Raw genomic sequence first — 19,284 nt, 5'->3', positions numbered from 1 at the left:
TGATATATTATACTGTGACAAAGATGTATGTTTATTTGACCCCAATTAATTTGATAATTTGTTTCGAGAAGTAAATACTGAATCATCCTCTCAAAAATAAGATCCCTCTCGGATTCAAATTTAAAATGTAAACGATAACAAAGTCATTTTGTATAGCATTTTAAGCTCCAAAAAATTGTATTTCCCTAAACGAATATCTTCGTCAAATATGATCAGAATAGATTTTAAATCTGGTTATTATTCTAGTCAAATGGTTGATTGTACTATTTTTGTGGGGTCGAGAAAATATAGCGATGCGCGAGTCGTCGATATTCATGTACGTTATTTATATTCGTATCAAAAAGACGAGCAAACACACTCCGAGGATCTGCAATTACTGTTGATATAAGCGTTAATGCTGTTTATCATTGTTTTTTATCATGTGTAATAATTTAAAGGCGAATATTATTGCACAGACTATGAACGCTGAGCGACTGTTCTACCGCTAAATTTAATTCGGTCAGGATCGACTTCCTACGATGCTTGTGTCAGCACATGCGCAGTAGATCACCGAAAGTATCGCTGATCGGAGAGAGAACGAGGCGCAGATGAACGGCTCGATCGACTGCGTGAGACGCGATGAGGTAAGAATGTCAAAATGCTGCAAGTATTCGATCCCTATGTTTGTCTTTATGCATGGCAAAAACGCGTGTTTATAAAACGCAGATAAGGTCATAATTTATAGACATCGCTCTAGTAAATAAATCGAAAGATCAGCGTGGTTCCGTGCAGGAGAGAGCGTTCGGAAAGTCGTTTTCGAGGCTGCATCGCTGAAAGCAATGGGGAGTGTGTGGAAGGGGAGGGTCAACAGTGAAGGGGGGGCTGCTTGAGCTCATTCAGCACAGCGAAATGGACGTTGTAGACTCGTGAAAATAAACTTATCGTGTCTTTAAAACCTGTCACAAATAATAAGGGATGTTGTCAATGAAATACGCTCGCTAAACGCGTGATATTTATTACTAATGTCGCTAAATGTCACGTTATATCGGACGTGTTTTGATCGCGGGTCGGGACAGCATTCCTCACTCCAGCGATCTGTAATGGAGGCTGGCGAAACTCGTGTCGATTTTTTTTAGCGATCTGTTTGTTGACCCCGCCGATCATATTTATCACGTTTTCACAAGCTTAGGAATTGCACGCGGTTAAGCTAAATAACTTTAAGTTTTAAGTTGGTTAAGTTTATTTACGCGCTGAAAAAAGTGCATCGCGCTATTCAGATAATTGTTCACGCGCTTTCTGCACGATCTATCGCTACTGTGGCCACGAGTTCAAGCACATCAACTTGCAATCATTGTCAATTAAAAAAAAAAAATTACATATGTCAAGTGTAACATCAGTCAAAGCTTCACTGAAATCGATCTAATTATCTCACAAACTTAGATAATAATAATAATAATAATAATAATACAGCATTGTCAAATTTAACATTTTATGCAAGGCATCTAAATATTAAATATAATGCACAATGCAAAATATGTTCACGTCTTATGTGTATGAAATGTCATTGTTCGGTTGGGACAAACTAAAATGCTTAACTTAAAAATGGTTAAAAACATAAACAACCAACACAGACAACCATATTTGTCACTGTTTTTGTAATAAAAATCTACTGCCAATCCAAATCTTAGAGGACGTACAGATGCAACAATAATCACATAATCAACGCAAACGTTTTTGCTTCTGTTGCATTTAATTATAAATGGTTGTTTCATGTACCTTGTTGGAAGTTGTGTTTTATTATTCTTTTTAACATTTTAGCTTGTCCTCTTAAATATTATCAGTGTAATTGAGAGAATTTTATAATGATTTTAGAATGATTAACAAAGAAATAAATTTGCTTTTTAGTTCATTATGGTTTATTCTGGTACACTGTTCTGCATTTGTATAACAGCTCATTCAAACTGTATATTTTGCAACAATATCTATAGAGAAATGCACTTAAGCAGACATTACAAATATTGCATTTTATGACTAGATGGAATGTAAACTCTTGCTGGTAAGCTCCAGTTTGGTCATTGCTGATAAAAATTGTTTGGTAAAAGAATATAACATTGTGTTGCGTTGTGTATTTGTTACTTTCTGGCTGTATGAGAGATGGCTGAAAATGGCTGGCTCAGCATTTGATATTTTTAATATTACTGATTACTGATTCGGTGAGTTTCTTGCTGACTTGCTAACCTTAACAAGACCGGTTTTAAAAAGTTCTGAAAAAGTTTTAATGCGCAAATTAAGTCCTTAAAAAGGTCTTAAATCAGAGCAGAAAGTCTGAAATTCATAAAGTTGTAGCATTAAATGTTGCATGTATTGCAAAAAATTTATATCTTCCGCAGTATTTTTATCCTGTTTTCCAATACAAATATCTAAACATCTTTGTTACATTTACTTGAAATGCAAATGTAAAATGAAGCCTTGAAAAAATAAACAAAATGAAGTGTTTATGCTTAAAAGAAGAACAAATATCTGAAAAGTTCTTTGAATTAAGTTGATTTTTCTGAGCCCATTGGCAGATATTTGTTCTTCTTTTAAGCATAAACTCACTTCATTTTTTTATCAAATTCACAAAAAACAAGATTTTATTTCATTATACATCTTGATTTAAGAGTCTTTAGAAAATTGCACTGGAAAACAAGACACAAATACTGAGGAAGAACCACTTATTTGCAGTGTGATCATCAGAAGATACAGTAAAAGTTATGTCCATATTCTAGTGGTTGAGAGCAGATCGATTCAAGCTACTACTTTTAATGTACAATGAATTAAAAAGCAATGGATATGTGTTTGAAGTTGTATTTTCAAACTCTACAACTCATTGTGTTTCTCCACAGATACTTACATTTAGAGAACATATTGATGTATTATGTTCCCTATTTTCTGTACTTGGTCTTAAAAAGGTCTTGAAAAAGTCTTAAATTTACCTTCATAAAACCTGCAGAAACCCTGCAAGATATCTAGTTACTCAACAAGCCGTATTTTTAACTATAAACAAATCCCCCATGACCCAGATTTGAGCTGAAACCCACAGCAAGGTTTAATTTACTACTGAGATGTTGATTACATCTGTTTTGACACGTTTGTATTATTCTTATTATTGTGAATCTTTAAAAGTGCTTATTACCTTGGTCAACCTTTCAGCAGTTATCTTAATCACCAGTTGTTTTAAACAAATGGTCTTAATTACATATAATGAGGGTTTCAGGAAATGAAGTATTACAAATTGTAACACATGTTGGCTGCTTGCTGCACTGTAACGTATTTCATTGCCATAGTAATTGCGCTGCATTGCAGATATCGAATGTTCTCAGCTCATTTGTATCGACCTCCCTGCCATCGCTGCTGGGCTCGCTGCAATTCTGTCACCATGGCAACCACTCGTTTCGGCCCCGTTCTATAAATATTCTCCTTCACGCTTGTCTATCGTGTTTCTGCTAGCTCGAGTCATTTCAACAGCCCAATTTAATAGGGGGATTTTATTTACACATCGGTTACGTTGCATTGGAAATACTTTATTATAAGCTATTGCTGAAATATTTGAGTAAAATAGTGATTGTTATGCAGATCATGATACAAGTGCGTCAACATATAAAAAATATCACATTTGTCTTTGGCAATTTCTTAACGTCAATGACGATGTTAATCTCTATGTGTGTGTGTGATTTGTTTGCATCAATCTCAGTGCATAGTATGTCTTTAGAAATATGTCAAGCAGCACAAAACGTTGGCATGACTGTAAAATCAGACTGTGACATAATAATTTTATAGCATATACAGTTTGGAGTTTAATTTAGTTTTCTCCTCTAATATCGGCGTTCTCTTTTTCAGGTATAACATAATGATCCATAACCATCAAAGACATGGATGAAGCGTTGGATCTTTGACATTTCATGCAACCCAGGCTGTTCGTAACATTTTGAGATGAGATTAACCCCTCCGATTCATATGGACTACAGTCGTTTTTTCCTATTTAAAAATGTGAGCCAGTGATTCAATATCCATACTCTTCCTGGGATGACTCAAAACCATTGGTCCCACAAATCTACTAGTAAAATAAAGGCTTCGAGGCCAGAGGAAAAGATCAGATATGACGGATGAGCTGAACAGGGTGTCATCTGAACCGGAGACGACGAACCCAGAAGAGACTATGCATCCGATTGACGTAAACATTAGTGCCATTGAGGAAAATACTGTGTGGGACGACATGCCTGGCAAAGTGACGGTTGAGTTGCCACCTGATTGGCTGAAGCCAATGGAAGAGGATGAAGATGATAGTGTTGAGGGTCTCAGGACCAGTGAACGCATCACCAGGAGGACCAATGATGGCGTGTATGTGCCTTTAACTTACATTTTGTTTGCATTTAGTTGAATATTCTATAGATTGGATTGGTGTAGTATGTTGCCTAGAAATATTTTAAGTTCAAAGGGTCTGAGAATACATTCACATTTAATTAAAGAATTATTTCACTCCAGAATTAAAATTTCCTGATAATTTACTCACCCCCATGTCATCCAAGATGTTTGTCTTTCTTTCTGCAGTTAAGAAGAAAATAAGGTTTTTGATGAAAACATTCCAGGATTTTTCTCCATATAGTGGACTTCACTGGGGTTCAACGGGTTGAAGGTCCAAATTGCAGCTTCAAAGGGCTCTACACAATCCCAGAGGAGGAATAAGGGTCTTATCTAGTGAAACCATCGGCCATTTTCTTAAAGAAAGATAAAAATGGTATACTTTTTAACCACACATGCTCTTCTTGCACTAGCTCTGCAATCAACTTCACGCTTCACGTTGACAAGGTCACACATGACGTAGGCTGAAGTACCAAGCAAGTGTTTACAAAGCAAACGTGCCAAGACAAAGTCAAAGGGCTTTTACAAAAAAAAGTAAAACAATGATGTTGAAGGAGAAAATGAGTTTTTCACCCTACCCTACCTTCCGCTTACGTCACGCGTGACCTTTCCAACATGATTACGTAATGCGTGGCACATCGCAGAGCAGTGCAAGACGAGCATTTGTGGTTAAAAAGTCTATACATTTTTATTTATTTTTTTAGAAAATGGCCGATTTGAAGCTGCACTGAAACTGACATTTGGACCTTCAACCTGATGGTAACTGTTGAAGTCCACTATATGGAGAAAAATCCTGGAATGTTTTCCTCAATAACCTTTATTTCTTTTCAACTGGAAGAAAAAAAAGAAAGACATAAACATCTTGGATGACATGAGGGTGAGTAAATTATCAGGAAATTTTAAGTGAACCAATTCTTTAAAATGAAAACAGATTTGTACAGGTAAGCTGATATTTCAGTTCACATTTTCACTTAAACTGTCACGCTGAATTTTTGCAATGAAACATTTTATTGCATTAAAAAAGTGTAAATGCCCGTTCACACCAGTGCACAATAACATTTGTTTATTCTAAGTGCGCTGCAGTTTTGTCGCCTGACGCTTTAAATGCTCAAGCTCTTTAAAGCAGGATGGATTCTGATTGGCTGTCAATGTTTTTATCATTCATCAGCTGGAAAAAAATTGTTGTGAAAGTGATTCCAATGATAGCGCTCCTCTGTGTCATTATTGTTATAGTTGTGGTGTGGACTTAAAATGATATTGTTATAGTTACTGTCCTTATAGGGTTAATTCACCCAAAAATGAAAATTCTGTCATCATTTACTCACCCTCATGTCGTTCCAAACCGTACGACTTTTGTTCATCTTCAGAACACAAATGAAGATATTTTAAATGAAATCTGAGTGATTTCTGTCCCTCCATTGACAGCTACGCAACTGACACTTTAACGCTTCAAAAGGTTCATAAAGAGATCGTAAAACTAATCCATATGAATCAAGCTGTTTAGTCCCAATGTTCTGAAGAGACTCGGACTGCTTTTTAATTTAGGCTTTTATTCACATATAAACATTCATTAACGCACACATCAGATATGGTAAACGGAAGCTCAAGCATAAAAATATCTTCATTTGTGTTCTGAAGATGAACGAATGAGTAATTAATGACAGAATTTTCTTTTTTGGGTGAACTATCCCTTTAAGACCTTGATTTTTTCTTTCATATAAACATTTAAATTCTCATGATAATTAATAAATGTGACATTAAATGAAGGACTGGACAAATCAGATTGAGTTCAGAATATAGAGGTGCTGCAGGACATGTTCAGTCATTCATATCACACCTGTTGATCATTTTCAGTTTATAAACCAACTTTTGTACTTCTCATATTCTCACAGTCCGAAAGTAAAACGACGCCGAGGTCGGCCTCCGATTGCCAGAAATGTTAGACAAGGACTTAATCGTTTAGATTTCAAGAAAGGATTACACATGGATCGCACTAGGAGAACTAAGGTTTGTGTAGCATTTTCTGTCTTTTGTTTACATTGTTAGAAAGAATATTATGTGCAGTAAGAGAAGTCGTCATATAGTATTTATAGTGTTTTAAATATATTTTGTTTACTTGTGGAATATTTAACATTTCTGAAATTTGATCAATGAATTTAAATAAAAAATATTTTGTTAAAAGCTTTAATTGTGCTTGCTATACTACTACTAATCTTAAAGTGCCCCTATTATGCTATATTAATATTATACATTGATTGGTCAGATGGCCCAGTCTGTTGTGATTGGTCAGATGGCCCAGTCTGTTTTGATTGGTCAGATGGACCAGTCTGTTTTGATTGGTCAGATGGACCAGTCTGTTTTGATTGGTCTACTCCCCTCTAATTGGTCAGATGGCCCAGTCTGTTGTGATTGGCCTACTCTACTCTGATTGGTCAGATGACCCAGTCTGTTGTGATTGGTCCACTCTGCTCTGATTGGTCAGATGGCCCAGTCTGCTGTGATTGGTCCACTCTGCTCTGATTGGTCAGATGGCCCAATCTTTTGATTGGTCTATTCTGCTCTGATTGGTCAGATGACCCAGTCTGTAGTGATTGGCCTACTCTACTCTGTTTGGTCAGATGGCCCAGTCTGTTGTGATTGGTCTACTCCCCTCTAATTGGTCAGATGGCCCAGTCCGGGCTGTGTTCAGCCCCGACAAAACTTTGCAAAACGTTTTTTAAATGGAAACGGTGGTGCGTTGAATACCCTGTTCTGATGACGCAAGAGTTGCAACTATGGCAGCCTAGAAGGCCATTCTTTGTGTTCTTTTTGAAGAATTTTTGGTGTACTCTGCTCTGATTGGTCAGATGGCCCAGTCTGTTGTGATTGGTCAGATGGCCCATTCTTTTGATTGGTCTATTCTGTTCTGATTGGTCAGATGGCCCAGTCTGTTGTGATTGGTCAGATGGCCCAGTCTTTTGATTGGTCTATTCTGCTCTGATTGGTCAGATGGCCCAGTCTGTTGTGATTGGTCAGATGGACCAGTCTGTTGTGATTAGTCTACAGCTTACAGCACATGTTGGAAACAAAATTCTCATTACCATACCTAAATTTAGCCCCAGAGGTTTCCTCAGCACTACAAACAGTAATGATGCTGCCCATTTTACCGTACCAATTAGAGCCCATGTCCTCATCCTTTGGAAGTGTATGCAAAGTGGATTTGCATTCGTAGCGCCAAAAACAGCATCTTTTTGACATGTCGACAACTTAAACCAAACTCTTCCAGGCTTCAATTACAACAACAGTGATTCAGAGTTAAAGTAGGCGTCGTTCTTGGGCAGTCAGTGAAGACAATAGGCTGGTATTGTGTTCTTGCAGGAAGTAAGAGTGGAATTACTGACGACTCGTTTCAGACAGTTCAGAATCAGTTCTTTCTTTTGGGAGACAATAACTTTATTTGTTGTGCACTTTGCGGTTTAAAACTTTGCAGACCATTTACGTTCACAGACAGCTATATTACACACTACATAAAGGGTAATGTCCGAAAAAGCATAATAGGACACTTTAATGATCATGAGTACAATTTCCAGAATTTAGAATTAATTTTAGATAAATTACATATAATCTGCTTTTAATTTAATCATATTATTATTATTATTATTATTATTATAACATTTTTAATACACTTTCTTCTCTGTGGTTGCTTGGCATATATAGAATGTTCATTCCCTGCTGGACAGCAGACGTTCAAGTATCTCATCGGGAAATGCCACTACAGTCCCAGATCCAAGCCGCACACCTGAAGTTTTACCCAGAACACCCCAGAGCATCATTCACAGCTCGACATCCACACCCCAGAGACCCCGACTCACCCCCAGCAGCATCTCCAACACACCCAACGCAGAATTTAACAGCCCACCGCGCCTCACGAGAATCTCGCCGCTTAATATCGACACATCCGGGACACGGAATTTTATCCACACTCCTTCAGTAAAATTGGGTAATGTTTCCCAACAGATAATTAGTTCCTCTAGTGAACCTGGTAAAGCTGGCACTGAGCTGCCACTTCGACTCTGGCTTTATCCATCTATGGAGCCCATCAGCCCTACAAAAACTCAGGATACACTGATCTCAGATCAGCCTGTAAGTTCACCAGATTTCCCAGAGATTACGCTTAAGGGAACAATGTCACTGAAGGAAAGTCATCCTATGCTCAGGTGAACAAAATCTGACTCATTTTATACTGCCCAGAAAGTCTATCTTGCATATTTGCTGTAGTTTCAACTAGGGCCTTCATGAATAACAAATCTAGTTGTTTCTCTTTCTCCAGTAAATGTGAAAACTGTGGCTTTCCATTTTCTGCTCAGAAGGCTGGTGACACGTTGTGCTACACATGTAGGCCTAAACGTATGTGAATTTATAATTACACCTTTCATTTCAGCAAGCATGATATTCTGTAATATTTCTAAGATGTATTATTGCCTTTTTTGTAGTATAATCTAATTTCTAAATTTTCTCATGTGCAGCAGAGAAGAAGCACTCTCCTCCAAACATTGTGTTTAGGAAGGTATGTATTTCTGTCATCGCAAGAGCTGTCAGTCCTGCGTTTCCTTGTTTTCTGTCACTGATTCTTGAGACCTGGGATAAAACAGAAAGTTTATGTGCCAAAAATGATTTTGAATTAAAGTCATCATGAAATCAAAATTTATGGAATATTTGTACATCTTCTACCTCTTATCTCTAATGACGTGTTTACTGGTATAAGGGTGGGACAACCTGTCATTCACATAACATCCACCAATTAGGGTTGGGCCGCTAGATGATGTCAATGATGTCAATTTCTGCACATTTACTTCAAATAATAATAAAAAAAAAAATCTGATTGGGAACAATTTCATTATGTTAATATTACCTAATCACAATACAAATTACATTCAAAACAGTTCAATGAACACAATTTAAACAGTAAAGATTTTGTGCAAAAAACACCAAACGAATTATAGGCTACTACATGTTTTACACGAACTAAACCACTGATTTTCAAATGGCTGAACGCGGTCCGCATCCGGACCCTGGCATGTTTCCATCTGGACCACGAGACAGAACAGTAGCACCATTTTACTGTTTCTAGTTAAAGTGAGTAGCGCATCAAAACAGTGGTGCAGATCACACCACAAGCACTCAGGATCATTTGTGGTAATGATATTTCAGAGCCATATCCTCGAGTAGTTTTATCTAAAACCAAGCACTCTCTTTCTCCAGATGCGCGCCACATTAACAGTGCGTGTCCACTGGCGCGGAGAGGAGCGAGTGTTTTAATTAATTCCAATGGAAGTTGAGCTTAACGCTCAAACGCATTCATCTGAACCGATCATCTCTTCTCTGAATGAACCGATCATCTCTTCTTACTAGTTAATTTATATCATCAAATAAACATGAATGAACCACATTTCAACCACAGAAAGACGTCAGTACATATCATTTTTCAAGTTCAATGTTAATCCACCAACGTTAATCTACTAACTCCCCTGACTGCTTTGTCTGACAAAATGGCGAATTCGGCATTATGATTGGATAGATCGCCTGTCAATCAAACTCCTGGCGAAGGGTCAATTGCTCATGGACAAAATCAAGTCCCGCCAAACATTTTTTCTCGTTTGAGAAGCCTTTTCACCCAGATATACATCACAGTAGGGAAGAAAAGTCTATCGCAACTTGTTTCAATCTGACTTTAATCTGTCAACAAGTTTAAGTATTTATCTACCTTGTGGACCTGCTTCCTCTATTTTTTAAAATGTTTTTCAACGCTATTTTTGAATCTCACAGGCAGATAAAAATCATGTGTTCTGTCATTCATCATATATTGACACTTGACAGTTTAAAACTGATTTTTAGGTTAATCAATTGGAAATGCAACATCTGATAGCTGATCTGAAAATTCTAGTCTCATTGATATATTTTTTGTTAGATTGAAAAAGCTCTTTTTAAAAATTGTGCTTAGGAATCATTCATCTGTGCTGTTATTGTTGTTGATGTTGTGAAGTGGAAGTGAATCAGTGCAGTGTTGCTGTGTTTGTTAGTTGTACGAGAGGTACAGAGCTTTGGCGATACTTTTGGGTCTTAATATCTGAACTAACACAAGCTGGTTTTCCCTTTGTTGTGCTCTCAATCTACAAGCCAAAACGGTTGTTTGCTCACCTTAAGTAGTTTAACAAAATTCAGATTATCCTTCATTTCTCTAGTAGCATTATTTATTTCATTCTCTTATTTTTATTTATTTTTTTAATATTCTTTTTCCCTTTATTTCTGATTCTGTTGAATGTAACACCTTTGCTTGTCATATTCCTTTTGCTTCATTTTTATTATTCTTCTGTTTGTTTGTTTGTTTGTTTGTTTGTTTTTCTTTCTTTCTTTCTTTCTTTTTTTTTTCCTCCAAGGTGGGGCAGGATCAGTGGGAGGTTGGGAAAACAAAACATCCAAGAAAACAAATACTGGTAATAATAAACATATAATATCATCCAGACACATTCATGACATTTATTGGCTGCAGCATACACAAAAGCATTGCCAAAGATCATCAAATAATCTGTCAGTAGCTGAACTACTTACACACCAGAACATAACGTCACTATTTCTGCAGAAACCTCGTCCCGGATACAAGAGAATTTCAAAAAAGGTCAGTGTTCATTTTTAATGTAGTTATTTATTCATTGTTAAAATACTTTCTTATGTCCTAGTTTAAATTCTAGCATCAACAAGACACAAAACATTCATTGGATAACTCAAGAGAAGAGCATAAACATTTATTCTGTGGTTCTTTCTAAACTTTGTGAAATTTGACATGTCTATCTGGTCTGTATAATTTAAAAATACTCTAACTGCAAAGTCATTGAAACTTTCTGAGTGTTGACTAAAGGTTTTGGATACCTGTTAGGAAATAATTATTGTTTCATTTTGTGCTGTTCATAGTAAAAAAAAGTTATTGCACACTTAACCGCTGTTGCAGTTTATTCAGGTACTGTGCTTAAAATACTAATCCAGGTTTCTATTGTATGTGGTGTTTAGGATTTTGTCCCTGATGGTGGTGATGATGATGATTGGGTGAGTGAGTACATCATCACATTCTCGACACTAGTCTTTTGTTTGACTCTGTTTATGATTGTAGCATGGGATGCTTTTAACCCTTTTGTATCTTATTTGACATGCAAAATGGTGTTTTCTAAAGTACCGACTTCGGTACCAAGTCGAAACTGAAAATCTCGTACTGAAATTTTAAAAATGTAATGCTTTGAGCGCTGTTGAGCAGATTCGTAAACACCTCTGATTGGCCATTGTGTTCACGCGCTCGTTAGATATGTCTGTGATTGGCTACAATGATCAAAGCTTCAAAAACATGTTGTAAATAGACATCAATGACGCTCTTCACCGAGCGCTTACTCAGATACACACGAGAGCTTTTGAAAGCATGTGTCTTATCAGCGGACCGGTCTGCTGATAGACGCCTGCTTTCAAGCGATCCCGCTTTCAAAATGCTTTTCAAACACTTCTGTGTGCTTTCAAACGCTCCTGTGAGTTGATCATTTCAGCCAATCACAGACATATCTGTTGAGCGCATGAACATAATGGCCAATCAGAGGTGTTTACGAATCCGCTCAACAGCTCTCAACATTTTTAAAATTTCAGTACTGACTTGGTACCGAAGTCAGTACTTTTGACAACACTAAACTAAGTCCTCTAAATTAACAACATGACTAAAACTTGCTGAAAAACCTGTTGTACACAATCTTCTACATTCCTTTTGTTGTCTGATTGATAGTTTATACTTTTTTTAGCAAGTAAAAGGCCTTTTAGTATAATTGTAAAAACATCCCTATTCAGGTCGTGGTACATGTGTCTTTTTGCTGTGAAATATTTAATGATTTTTATAAAATATATGTAAGAATAACTTTTATAATCCTTAGTAATATTTCAAGATGAACACTTACTGGACTGAAGCGACTTAGGAATACTTGATTATCCAGACATCTTTTTGTAGAAAAATGATGTTAAAATGTGAGTATCAAATATGATCCATCAGGCTTTTTAGGAACATTTGTCTGTTCATCTCTCAATCATCATTGTATTGCATTATGTTTTAAACTCCCCCACAATAAAAACTTCTTTTTTATAAAACTAATCATGTAAATATCATCTTACTAAGACAAATTATTGGCAGGTATAGAGTGTTAACTTATATTTATATGCATTTTATGTAAGTTGTCTACTAATATAAAGATCTCGTTGATTTTACATTAAACGCTATTAGAATTTAGGCCATAAAAATATCAGCAACTGTACTAAATTGCATGTTTTTGCTCAGTTTGGGCAAAAGGCTCAATATACTTTTTCATTTAAAAAAAATTTTTCTCACTATTATTTCATACGTCAGGCTTTACCGGGTTAAAACATATTATGTATTGAGCATGGAATATTCTTTTTTCCGATTATATCTGAACTCATAAAACCCCTTAAAAAGCTTTAGTTATGTCTTTACTGCATCTACTCAAATCTGACATCTCAAGTCCTTTATTAATGAAAAAATCAACTATTTCTCTGTCTACTCTTGCTTTTAGGCTCAAAAGAAACGGAATCGCAGAATGTGCCGGCAGTGTGACGCGTGTCTTCGTGAAGAAGACTGTGGCAAATGTGACTTCTGCATGGACAAGCCAAAGTATGGTGGCAGTAACAAGAAAAGGCAGAAATGTCGCTTACGTCAGTGCAAGTTTCAGTCAAAGCTTCATTCTCAAACTGCAAAAGTACGTATTTGATTAACGTCTAATGGCATCACTCAAGAGTAAGGCTATCGCCAGTGTTGGGGGTAACGCATTAAAAGTAATGTGAGTTATGTAATCGGATTACTTTTTTCAAGTAACTAGTAAAGTAATGCATTACTTTTAAATTTACAAATAAGTAAAGGGTCTTTACATTTGCCAAAAATATAACAAACAAGCAAGCCAAGCCCAGGTGAGAAAAGGTAACGTAATGCATCACTTTCCATGAAAAGTAACTAAGTAACTCAATTAGTTACTTTTTTAGGGAGTAACGCAATATTGTAATGCTTGACTTTAGTAACTTTCCCCAACACTGGTTATCACCTGACTACGCGACAAATAATACAAAGTTCGGAGATGCATTTTGCAAAATCCTTCTTGTTTTATCATATCATGCAGAGAAACCTGAATCCGTCCCTTCCACGAAGAAGAACAAACATGAAATCCAAGATCAAGAGGCGTGGGAGACCAGCAAAAAAACGGAGATTCAGAAGCAAACCCTGGGAGGATGATGATGATGATGATGATGAAGAAATGTCTGATAAGGATGATGACGAAGAAGAAGTGAAACATTATAAGATGAATGGCTCCAAGGCTAGAGGAAGGAGGAAATGGAATTACAGTTTTAAGGAAGAGGACGACGACATGTTCATTGAGGCCGTGCTTGAGGATGACGAACCATCCAACATTGAGGAGGTTTCTGATTTCTGAATGTTGCAGTCTGAGAATTAAATGTCGCATAAACAAAACACAAAACTATGTCTAAGTCTAGTCTGCGATCACGTCATACAAGATGACAACTCTTGAGCTGTTTACATTTTTGGACTGCTTCATAAGTACATTCTTTCACAACTCAATGCTTATGTAAGATACTTAAGACCATAGTACAGTGGTTATATTAAAATGCCATAAATAATAAAATGTTCATGTTACATGACATCACAGCGGTCAAGTTAGAGACGTCAGAACTGTCATTAATTTCAAAACATGTTTTCAACTTGTGTTTATGGGATTAACAATGACGTTAATGGTTCTTATGAGTCAGAAAGTTGTCAGTAATTATGGTAATGATTGCGGCATTAGACCAAAAGTTTCAGCAGAAGATTGCCATCAACAATGTAATTTAATCCAGAAATATGAATTATTTTAATTATTTGACATATTAATAATAATGTTTATTAGGTTGTTAAATGTTTTCATTATTGTATTTAATGTTAGATTATCTCATTTCCTGTTTACATAGGATCCTGTTGCTTTGGGCAATGAGGGGTCAGTGATGGCGTCGAATGAGATGTACTCAAACACCTCTGGACTCAGTGCTCATCAGGTAAGACCTTCTACATCGTTCCCATTTATTTGTTTTCTCCAGTTTCTTAATTCATAGGCACTAAAAAAACTAGACTAAAGAGGATTTTTTTTAGCCAATCAGCAGAGATTCAATTATAGATGTTGCAAATGTTGATGGCCATTGAAAGCTGACGTTTGTTTTGATGTCTGCATGTTTCACAGGGATTATACTACAACATGCCGGGCATGCCAGTGCCGTCTCATATGCTTGGATCAGGACCTCTGAGTAACAACAATCCGGTGCCGCTGGGTGAGGTCATCGGTTCTTTGCCGATGGGGGATGATGTGACTCAGAATGGTTTTCTTCAGATTGAGATGGTGAGAGTGGGGTCACCACCGTCACATTTCACAGAAGAGCCAGTATCAGAACCTCAACAGGAGCCCACGCCGGTGGTGAGTCTCACTGGACCTCTGTTTGGGGTTGGTACGATTTTTTTTGTTTTGTTTTAGAAAGAAAGCTCTTCTGCGCACCAAGGCTGCATTTATTTGATCAAAAATAGCGTAAAGCAGTAATATTTTTAGTAAAAGTATTATTACAATTTAAAATAACTGTTTTCTATTAGAATATATTGTAAAATGTCATTTATTCCTGTGATAAATGAATTTTCAGCATCATTACTCCAGTCTTCAGTGTCACATGATCTTTCAGAAATCACTCTAATGTGCACACTTCTTTGACATCTCCATGTCTGACTTGATCTCCGCGCTCTAATATCCCGCATTTGCTAACTGTACGTTAAGCGATAACGAATTCTGATTGGATGGTAATTTTGTTCTCCAAAATATATACTATGACGAGATTGGCTACCTTTGATTAGGCTATTCTCGTGTGACAGAAGACTACTACTCACTTTCATATGATCATTTAGCAAAGACAGTTTAGCAAAGAAGGAAAACGGGACAAAACATGATTTTTTTTTTTTTTCATAAGTCGGGACACTAAAAATAGAGCTGAAATACGGGACTGTTCCGGGAAAAACGGGACGTCTGTTTACCCTACTCGTGCTTGTGCTCGTGTACACGTAATGCACAAGAGACCGAACATGATTCAATGCCCTGATATACTCGCAGGAAAGTTTTTTTTTTTGTTCTTTGCTTAAAAGTAAAAAGAAGTTGGAAATACCTTTTGCAGCAATATTAGGGGTGTGATGAGATGAGACACAAGAAATGCATTTGAAATGGTTTAACTAATCATCTTGTAAAGAATGTCATTTCAGCTCTACTTTCTGAGTATGAATTATCATATGCAGTAAAAGACAATAATACTCTAGCAGTGTAAAAGGTTTTGCCACAAACTCAACAAACTGGCTTCTCTCCTGTACGAGTGTCTTCAGACCTTACTGTACACGAATTATGAGCATATACAACTTTTCACCTCCTAACTGAACTCTTTTCTACAAATTGATCATAGAAATAAAAACCGTATAATTAAAAATGAATAACAGTTTTCTCTGTCTTATTAAGTGCAAACAATAAGTGCAACCATAATCAAAGTACTCTCTCAATATTCAAAGTGCAAAGAGAGACCCAATTTTTCTATAAGTATGATACAGAGCTGAGAGATGGTTACAACTACATAACCCAGCCTAAGATAGCTTTCATATTGTGAGATATTTACATGCATCAGGGAGCCGCTTTCAAAATACGGGGTATTGAAATCGCCTTTGAATGCGTGCTTGTGTTTTACTTTAGCGATTGCGCATACTCTGTGAATAGGGAGCGGCGGTGCTGAGCGCACATTCTACAAGACAAGACATTTGTCATACATTAAGCTCTGTTGTGCAACGAATCCTCCACCGTAGTCTCGTCAGTCCTCTCATCATTTACTCTCGTCACGTGATCAGTAAACTCTGATTCCTCCTTCCCTACATATGACTCTACAGCTCAAGTTCGATGAGCTGGATGGGATTGAAGCGACCGTTATCCAACTGAATTAAATTGTTTGTTTTTTTTCTATAAAAAGCAAAACGACAGTGGAGGCGTTATGTAAATGTATCCTAATCCTATCCTAATTTCACCCTCACACTCCCATCATGGCAATATCACGAGACAGCTTTTCGCCTTGACAAGAAATCTCGTTACATTTTAATCTCTCGAGATCTCATCACACCCCTAGGCAATATACAGTTAACGAACATCTCAACGCCTTCCTGCTGAGAGGGATGTTTAGATCAATATGTAAATATCTGCTGTGTGCTTTCCTCTGAATACCAAAATAAACACCAAAAATGGCAGCAGTGAGAAAACAGCAGTTAAGAAAGCATCTGATCGTAGTGATGTGGATATGTTTGCACAAGCTCTGCAATTCACCGCATCATGTCGACAGATGAGATAATTAAAATTGCACTGTTATTAAAGTGACTATATAGACTATATAGATCTGGCTATGTGAGACTATACTTCGAATTTAACCCCCTTTCTTTCGGCATTATCCTGAACATTGTATAAGCGTTCATTTCATGTGTCATAGAGCGTAAGCGGAAAGCGGAGTCCTTCACACAAAAGTCAGTCTACAGACTTTCATATTGTGACATTCAAAATGGCTTGTGCATGAAACCTTCAGCGCAGTCAAGAGATTTCCACAGCTACCAACTATGTCAATGTCACATCTGATTTTGTAGATCACTCAGATCTTCAGTCTGGCGGGAGCAGAGAGCGACTGCGACCGAGACCAAGGCCTGATGGAGCTGTTCACTTCCCTAGGCCAGACTGTGCTGCCCCCTCACTGGGTGTGCGTCATGGCCAAAGGCCCCGTCCTCCAGCTCCTGCAGTGCTCCAAGCTCTCCACCATGGCCGACACGATCGTCCAGATCGAGAAGGGCTTCTTCTTCCAGGTCAGCGTTCAGAACCAGCCTCTCCTGCTCATGCACGCCGTCTACTCACGCCACCCCACCTGCCTCGAGACGGTTGATGATGTGGTGTCGCTCTTGCTTGACTTAGAAGGGCTGGGCGTGTGTCAGGGCTACCAGAGCCTCGACATGGGCTCGCCCTGGGAGCCCAGAATGTGCGTTCGAGCGGCTCTATGCGATTTGCTCATTTCCAAGGATGAGGAACATTGTGTGAAATGCACGCAGCCGGTCGAGGGGTGATTTATCTTCCGCGAAAATTTACTGTAGTTTTCGAACAACCACAATTTGTTCGAAAAATCTTTCACCAGTTTTTAAGCTTATAGTGCAGTCAGAGCTGTTTCCAACTTATGGAGCCCCTCACATGACATGCGGACAAAAAAATATATATATATATATCATGGCCACAAATTTCTGCGAATTAAGAATTTGTTCCCTCGTTTTAGTAAATTTTAGCCATGTTGAACTAATTCATTTCCTCATTTTGATTTAACTAAAACAAGGAAACTAATGATTACAATGTGGCCGTGATTTACAGTGTGCACGATTTACTTAAAACGAAGGAACGGATTAGTAAAATGTGCTGACGTATTAGTAAGTTGTGGAAAAATAGTTAATTCGTGGCCACGTTATACTTTTTATTTTTCCATCATGTCACGTGCCAGGCTCCCTTCCAACCTCATGATGAATCGACATCCAAAATGGTGCTTCTTTTTTGTTTTATTTTCAGAAATGTGGAAGTTAGTGACGCAGCAAAAACAATCCATTGAAAAAAGGACTTACAAAAAACATTTATGTTTTACCAAAACCCCTTCTTTCCGTCACTCTCCAGTTCTCGTTTAAACTACCTCTCAATCATTTTATGGACCAATTTCAACCTTAAACTTCCCAGGTGCCCTTTTTCAGGCTGAGTTATTGATTCAGAGCTGTTTGGTGAACATGTTTATTGTTGTACAATGAAAAGAGTGTTATAAACTGCCTTTGTTGTGGTAAATTTGGGGTTGGATGTTCAAACCTAAACTCTTTAAACACAATTTTAAACCAAAATCACTCAACCTTCAGAAATAGTCTGCTTTTTATTGCTACCTTACGCTGTATTTAATTTGTACCCAAAGCAATCATTCTATCTTTCATAATGTGCTTTTTACGTCTTTTTTTTCTTCCATTTATTATTTGAGCGTTTTATGCAATGGAAGATGCGCTCTGGTCTTTTTTTGTCCTGTTGTTAATCACACCTGCTTTCATGTGACTGAATTGTGTTACGCATGATAAAGTGCAAATAATGGCAAGCTGCAAATTGCAGTGCATCTGTGTGCATTTCTGCTGTCGTGTGTATTATTCCCAGCCTACTGTAGAGGTCCGACCAGAGAAGGCCTGGTAAACAGCATCTTTTATTTCTCTGATTGGCCTTTATACAGTTTATGCAGTTTATTTAAATTCTTCCTAAGAGAGTTAAATCAATGCAGATAATTTTTTTTTTTTTTTTTTTTTTTTAGTTCATCATTTTGTGTTTTTCATTCCTGAGTGCTTTAATTAAAATACTGGAAGCTGAATTGAAATTTGTTAACCTCTACCCCTGGAGATGTGTACAAAATGAGCTGTAAAATACGTAATTGTCGGAAATTATTTATAAATAGAGGATGTAAGCTAGAGGTGTTTCTGAGAGCATCTCTGTATTGTAAATCTTGCCCTTTTGGTCTGTTTAAACACCAAGTTCAGTTTTTGAAACACTGTAAAGTAAGATTTTTATGAAGGGTGGGTGAAAATAAAGTTTTGTTTTTTTTTCTTATATACAGACAACTCTGGTCTTTTTTTTCCAGCTGAAGTGACAATCAGTCATTCTTTGTCCTTGGTGTAAAGCAGTGGGTTTCAAACTGGGAAATTGTATATTTTTTTTCAAGTGTTAACTTGCGATATTAATG

At 37.1% G+C, this 19,284-nt stretch overlaps 1 protein-coding gene across 5 annotated transcripts; it reads left to right on the top strand.

Moving 5' to 3' along the window:
* Positions 1–480: 480 nt before the first annotated feature.
* On the top strand, positions 481–19,151 carry mbd1a (methyl-CpG binding domain protein 1a). 5 transcript variants are annotated; one of them, XM_051904075.1, is made up of 14 exons: positions 481–623; positions 3,859–4,359; positions 6,273–6,387; positions 8,077–8,576; positions 8,690–8,766; positions 8,889–8,926; positions 10,797–10,853; positions 11,000–11,035; positions 11,425–11,460; positions 12,972–13,154; positions 13,569–13,865; positions 14,413–14,496; positions 14,679–14,936; positions 17,138–19,151. In XM_051904075.1, exons 2-14 carry the CDS (start codon positions 4,118–4,120, stop codon positions 17,603–17,605), a joined length of 2,391 nt encoding a protein of 796 aa, XP_051760035.1. In that variant the 5' UTR covers positions 481–623; positions 3,859–4,117; the 3' UTR covers positions 17,606–19,151. The 5 variants fall into 5 exon arrangements, with proteins under 5 accessions (XP_051760035.1, XP_051760036.1, XP_051760034.1 ...); XM_051904076.1 differs by having other exon boundaries at positions 8,886–8,926; positions 14,679–14,909; XM_051904074.1 differs by having other exon boundaries at positions 8,886–8,926.
* The last annotated feature ends 133 nt before the right edge of the window (positions 19,152–19,284 follow it).

Source organism: Ctenopharyngodon idella, chromosome 8, assembly GCF_019924925.1.
Source record: "Ctenopharyngodon idella isolate HZGC_01 chromosome 8, HZGC01, whole genome shotgun sequence".
NCBI lineage: Eukaryota > Metazoa > Chordata > Actinopteri > Cypriniformes > Xenocyprididae > Ctenopharyngodon > Ctenopharyngodon idella.
This window is presented reverse-complemented; position numbering and strand designations above follow the sequence as displayed.

What these genes read in the sequence shown, in the direction of transcription:
- mbd1a (XM_051904074.1), top strand. Translation starts at nt 4,118, where the DNA reads ATGACGGATGAGCTGAACAGGGTGTCATCTGAACCGGAGACGACGAAC. An exon ending in GTGGTGATGATGATGATTGG is followed by an intron (nt 11,461 to 12,971) that starts GTGAGTGAGTAC and finishes TCTTGCTTTTAG; the next exon opens with GCTCAAAAGAAACGGAATCG. An exon ending in TCACTGGACCTCTGTTTGGG is followed by an intron (nt 14,937 to 17,137) that starts GTTGGTACGATT and finishes CTGATTTTGTAG; the next exon opens with ATCACTCAGATCTTCAGTCT.